Source organism: Chiloscyllium plagiosum, chromosome 17 (assembly GCF_004010195.1).
Source record: "Chiloscyllium plagiosum isolate BGI_BamShark_2017 chromosome 17, ASM401019v2, whole genome shotgun sequence".
NCBI classification, from domain to species: Eukaryota; Metazoa; Chordata; class Chondrichthyes; order Orectolobiformes; family Hemiscylliidae; genus Chiloscyllium; species Chiloscyllium plagiosum.
In genome coordinates, this window is record NC_057726.1 from 62,312,510 (window position 1) to 62,319,266 (window position 6,757).

Consider the following 6,757-nt stretch of genomic DNA (forward strand, 5'->3'; position numbering starts at 1 on the left):
CACCTGGCTACCCTCACCCTGTGTTTGTAATAACAGGCCAGATCATTACCTGCTTGTCATCTTCTCAGCTACAGCACCACTTTGCTATGCTCCCATAATACAGCTGTTGGCTTTGTTTTACTCAAGCTGAAGTCTCAGTTAGTCTCACCAGGACCATGGCAGAGTACTTAATAAAGGACTGTTTTTATTTTTCTACCTTTATAGTGTTTTGGTTTATTTTCCTGTACTTTGAGACAGCACCAGAGTTGCAACACTACAATGCTTTTCATTAATGATTGTGTTTTGTGACAAATAAATCAAAGTTGCCTATTGTGCAGCTGTAAGCCCCTGGCCTTTGAGGTGGGTGATTCTTATGAAGAATGTAGAGAGTTTTGAAACTGCTGCAAGACAATAATTTAACTGAGAACTTTACAAATGGTATTTCTTCCAGAGTCTAGTATCTACCAACTATAGTTACCTTACCCTGTCACATTCATGTTCTTATGGTTCAGTAAGGTCACCCCTCATTCTAAAAACAGTACTAAGTATAGCCCCAACTTCTGCTCATACCTAGGATCCAACCTAGTGCACTTGCTGTTGACTACCTCCAATACCAGAATAGCTTTCCTTAGGAAACCAAAACTGTTCACAGTATTCTATGTACAGTTTAATCTATGCCTTGAATAGCTTCATTCAGACTATTTTTAATACTAAGTCCCTTTTACCTGAACATATGCCAGAAGTGATTCAAGCACAAATAATCCCAATTCCTACTTTGGAACCATCTCCATCTAAAATATTCTTCCTGCCAGTATGCATAACATTTTGCAAGCATATGAACACCACCACTTGCTGTGCTTCCCAAAGTCATACCATATCCAGTAGCACATCGACAGGAATGATGGTTCATACAGGAGGTTTGACAAAATCTTGAGGTGGAATGAAATGCCTCCTTTTCCCATAGGGACCAATGCCAAACAAATATTCAAAATCATTAATGTGGCCAAATACTATAGATTGTTTAATGTACATGGATGCACTCAAAAACATGTCATTAAGTTTTAATGCAACAATAACAGAAGTGACAAGCTAATCTTTAAGCAATAGTCCAACAGTTGATAACAAATTGATAAGGCCAACAACTTTGGGGTTCATGAATGCAGAATTCAAGAATTCTACAAAACTCAAACATCTTTCAAAATATCCATGGTTGGAGGACTGTCCTTCCAGTGGGGGGGCCAGGAGGCCTGAATGCTTGGCCGCTCTTTCACTTTAGTGTAGTATTCCATCAGCTTGGGATATTTGTCTGTTGATATTCTAAAACCAAAATTAAGTCATTAGCATTCACGGCACAGCCTTATCTTTTCCAATCTCTCCCAACCCTCAACCCGGAGCAAAACATTACAATACTGTCTTGTAGGCAGCCATTTTTGATGGGAAAAGACAAGTTTAGATTAAAACAACCTCCATAAGATAGATGTCAATGTTAAAAAATACTAAATTCTTATGATTGGTTGCATGCCAACCACATTCCCAATGTAGTACAATCAAGGTCAACAGCACAACTGAATTGGGATTCATGCAGAGCAGACCAAATGGAACCAGATGGACTTTAGAATTGACAGTTTCATGGCCACCATTGCTGGATGCAAGCTTGGCCAAGGGAATTCAAAAGGGCATTCTTATGGTGCAGTGGTAGTGCTCCTATCCCTGGACTGGGAGGCCTGAGTTCCCATCCCACTTGCTCCAGAAGTGGGCAGAAACATTGAATAGGTTACTTGGACAGGTACATGGCTAGGGAAGGTTGAGAGATTTGCACAACAGATAAATGAAACTAGTTCAGTTTAGGAAACCTGCTTGACATTAGAAAATAGGTCACATTAAAAAAAAACTAAGAATACAAATTCAACAACTGCTGAGGGGTGTGAACATGCATTCGCAGGAATACAAGTCTGAGCATTTGGACTATAGATCAGTTTAATCCACTACCTTTTGGTGTGGTAGAAAGTAGTGCTCAATGAGCTTCACTACCTCCAGTGAAACATCTGTACTTTAAATGTATTCCAAATTCAAATCTTGAAGTGATTTGAAGCACAGTTCAAACTAAAAAAAGGTAGAATGGAACACTCAAGGAGACCAGAGAGTCAGTCTGAAGGAAGTAGGTTAAAGGGGGAAATATGGGATTTTCTTCTAACAGCTTAGAGCCAGTGCATTTATTATTTTTCCTTTTAAAAAAAAAATCAGTGGAACACAGGCAAATTTCAGACACTTCATTCATAGAATGTGGTTTTATCACTTTTTAAAATTAGATTACTTACATTAGATTAGATTATTTAGTGTGGAAACAGGCCCCTCGACCCAACAAGTTCACACTGACCCTCCGAAGAGCAACCCACCCAGACCCACCCCTTCACCTAACGCTATGGGCAATTTAGCATGGCCAATTCACCTAACTTGCACATTTTTGGACTGTGGGAAGAAACCAGAGCACCTGGAGGAAACCCACACAGACACAGGGAGAATGTGCAAACTCTACACAGACAGTTGCCTGAGGCAGGAACATTTATTGGCTAACATTTATTGCCCATCCCAATTGGGCTGAGGGCAGTTAATGGAATCAGCCACATTGTTGAGTCTGGCCTACACCTGACTCCAGGCTGAGTAAACACAGTAGTTTCTTTACCTGAAAAAGGACATTTGCAAATCAAATAGGTTTTTCTGATGACAACTGAGTTGTTTCATGGTCATTGAATTCAATAAAAATCTGAAATTGAATCTAAACTTCATCTGCCATAGTGGGTTTTGAACCAAGGTCCCCAGAACATGACTTGACCTCTGGATTAACTGTCTTGTGACAATACCATTAGGCCAACCCCTCTTAGAGGGCAATAGTAACCATGATTTTTTTTTTAAATTTTAAAGTAAAAATAAGGACATTACATGGAGAAGGAAATAAAACAAGGTAAAAAACACAGTTGGGCAAGACTAGGGTTGAGAGAATCAACACTTTCCCTCTGGGAAAGATTTACAATACTCAAGGAAGCTTATAGACAGGAGATAAGGGAGACCTGACTAGAAAACCATATTTATTAACTAAGTGTTCAGGAAATTACAGAGGCTCACCAGGTTAATTGGTAGAAATTAGAGAGCATCTATTGCTTTTTCATTTTCATGAGGGGGAGACCTGCTGCTGTCAGTGAAGTTAGCAAGAACATGCAGTTTCAAAATTTTGGCCATTACATTTAAACAAAATGGTACTGCATACTAATAAAGCTAGTGCATGTAAAGTCAGTGGACAAACAAACAATATATAGAAAAACCATTTACAGACAGATGGTCAGTCGATAGCAAATTCTCAAATCAAAACAAAATTAAGCCTGCATTACAGCTATAAGTGAAAGCATTACCCAACTATAAAAGTTACATTTGACAAGTCTAAGGTGTTCAGATCACTTAGAAAATTGGCACAAGGTAGGAGAGGAAGGAATTAAAGTATAATGCACAGACCAAAAACAGTATTTCAATAATTTTTTTTTTAAAAAGTGAAAAAAGTCAGCTTTATTTCTAGAGGGATGAAAATAGCAGAAATCTTTGTTAGACCTCAAGGACATGGAGACATTTTAGAGAAAGGCACTGGTTATGTGGATTAGAGATTTGCCAGAACACCAGAAATACAAGGTTATACCTATCAAGGATAAACAACCTTGACTACATTTGTCAAGAACAGGCAGGCTCAGAACTGATAAAAGTGATCCCCTTTAAGGGATACCAGACACTTCACTTGGTAATGCAGGCATCAACCCAAGATTATTACAACAACAAAAAAGGAAATTCAGAATTAAACATCTTCCCCACTATAGTCCTCACTCCCACAATAATTGAGTATGTGCTATAGATGCATTTGGAAGGAGAAAACTAGATACCTGAAGACAAGTACAGGATTTTACTGTACAAATGGAATAAGAACACCAGCGTCTGAAAGACCTGTTTGCTGTCAATTCTCATTTTTAGAGAAGATTAATTGTCAGACAATTGGCATGCAATTAAACACCAATTATTGGTATCAACATACCCAAAGCGAACAGCATAGGCCACTTGTGGGAAAAACATTACATCTGCCATTGTGAAGTTCTTCCCAGTAATAAAGGAGTCAGGATCCAGCTAGACAAAAAGAGAGATAAGTTTAAAATCACGTGAAGAGTTAGGAAACTGGCCACATTGTAAAAAAACAGCTTTTACACATACTTGCACCACCTGACTACACTTTAGAACCTGCATTAGCATTTTATTACTGTAGCAATAAAACCCACAATAAACTCCAGCAATTACTCCAAGATTTCAGAGGATAAAACAAGTTGGTCATCTCATTGCTTCAACTGCAGTAAAATCAAATCTAGGGAGATTTGCTGGGTATTACCCCTCTTTCCTTCTCTTCTCCCCCCCCCACAAACATTTGAAACTGGCAGGATAAAAAAAACTTCAGTCTTCTGCTTTGAAATCCTGGATAACCAAATTTTAATCACCTGATTTTCTTAAAAAACCTGGTCAGCACATTTGTTTAGTGACTCTCGACCTAGTTTGATTATAGAATGATTTCTAGCAACAGTTTATAGAAAGACAATACTTTAGTCATCACAAATCAATGAGGCCAACTTCCTAAAAAGGAGGAAGAAAGCACAATCATGAACTGCCCTCAAATCACTCATGCAACAGCAAAGACATCTATAAACCATTATGCTGCAATTTCATTTTTGCATACACCTTCACAACCCCATATGTACAAATGAAAGTTTTGCTAGACCACTTGTGGCATGTTCACTCAAGCATAAAGTCAGCTGTAATGGATTCATAAGACAGCTGTCATGGTTGACCACAAACAAGCAGTACCAGAATGCTCCAGTTTACTGAGCTACTTTACCTTCTACTCAAAAGGAGGTATATTGATTTCTCTTTACCTTTTCAAGGTATCCTTCCCACAGCATCAACTCTTCATTCAGTGCCTTTTTGTTCCTCTCCACAGCAGAGTCATGACGCTCATTTTCTGGAACTCTCCAGTTATAATAGATCACAGCACCTGTAAAATGCATATTGGCATGGGCTGGTGATCAATAATCACTAAAAGTTGGAATTTTGACAATACAAAGTAAAACACTGCTGGGAATAATAGAATAGAGTTGGGCAGCTAGATTAATACAACTACTGCAGTTCTTAACTTAAGGATAATGCTCAAGGTGGTGTCATTAGAGGCAACAAAATGGATCAAGACCAATTAGCAGGGAGGTAGTGTAGGAATGGAGTGCGCATTGATAGAATATTCCAGTAGGACATCTGTTCCCCATGATCCCAGAATGACACCTGGCTTGATATATATTTTTCACTGAATCAATTTAAAAATGGAGATTGCACAATACCAGATAGGGTGGGAAATAAAAATATATGTTAAAATCAAAAGTGCAATGAATCCAGTTCCATGAGGTGCATTCAAAATGCAATTGGCCAGACTTCAGAAAGGTCTTGTTTACTTTTATGGGGAAAATAGCATGGAGAGGGGACTGAAGTAGGTTAGCCCATATGGTGTTCTTTGAGCATGTTTCTATTGCACAGTATCCTTTTCACAGCAGAGAGCGGCGCGAGCTGGGCGGGAAGGTAAGTGATTGATATTTGAGTGGGTGTGTTCTAGACTCCAGGCCCTACATAGTAGGGCCTCCCTACCATCCTCCTCCTCTAACCTAATTTTAAAGTCCACAGGTAAGCTACTCAGTGTTCTTGTTTTGGAGATGAAGTGCAGAGTAATGGCAGCGCAGGCAGTGGAATGTTCCTCCTGTAGGATGTTTGAGGTAGGGGTGACCACCGATACACCTGCCGACTTCATCTGCAGGAAATGCAGTCAGATCCTGCTACTCACAGAACGAGTTAGGGAACTGGAGTTGGATGAACTGAGGATTATTCGAGAGGCTGAGAGGGTGATAGATAGAAGCTACAGGGATATAGTTACGCCAGAGAACAGAGGTAGCTGGGTAACAGTTAGAGGTGGGAAGGGGAGGTAGCAGGCAGTGCAGGGAGCCCCTGTGGTCGTTCCCCTCAACAATAAGTATACCGCTTTGGATACTGGTGGGGGGGGGGGAAACGGCCTAGCAGGGGTAAGCTGCAGTGACCGGGTCTCTGGCACAAGGTCTGGCTCTGAGGCTCAGAAGGGAAAGGGGGAGAGGAGGAGAGCGCTAGTTATAGGAGACTCTTTAGTTAGAGGGACGGACAGGCGGTTCTGTGGACATGGGCGAGACTCTCAGATGGTTTGTTGCCTCCCGGGTGCCACGGTCCGAGATGTCTCGGACCGTGTCTTCAGAATCCTTAAGGAGGGGGAAGGGTGTGCAGCCAGAAGTCGTGGTGCACGTTGGCACCAACGACACAGGTAGGAAGAGGGGTGGGGAGGTCAATCAGTAGCTCGGAGTTAGGCTGGAAGCTAAAAGCTAGGACGGACAGAGTCGCCATCTCTGGGTTGTTGCCGGTGTCACATGACAGTGAGGCAAGGAATAGGGAGAGAGTGCAGTTGAACACGTGGCTGCAAGGATGGTGTAGGAGGGAGGGCTTCAGGTATTTGGACAATTGGACTGCATTCTGGGGAAGGTGGGACCTGTACAAGCAGGACGGGTTGCACCTGAGCCAGAAGGGCACCAATATCCTGGGAGGTAGGTTTGCTAGCACTCTTCGGGGGGGCTTAAACTAATTTGGCAGGCGGATGGGATCCGGACTTGTAGTCCAGCAAGTAGATTAGCTGTTT

General features: G+C 41.2%; 1 protein-coding gene across 1 annotated transcript in view; it reads right to left on the reverse strand.

Annotated features, from left to right (window-relative positions):
* Window positions 1-977: 977 nt before the first annotated feature.
* Window positions 978-6,757, reverse strand: part of LOC122558568 (glutathione S-transferase A-like) — a 9,807-nt gene continuing 4,027 nt past the window's right edge. Inside the window, exons 4-6 of the mRNA XM_043707312.1 lie at window positions 4,935-5,053; window positions 4,052-4,140; window positions 978-1,296 (exon numbers count right to left, since the gene is read on the reverse strand). Coding sequence (XP_043563247.1) covers window positions 1,164-1,296; window positions 4,052-4,140; window positions 4,935-5,053 — 341 coding nt within the window. The 3' untranslated portion in view covers window positions 978-1,163. The remainder of the gene's footprint in view (window positions 1,297-4,051; window positions 4,141-4,934; window positions 5,054-6,757) is intronic.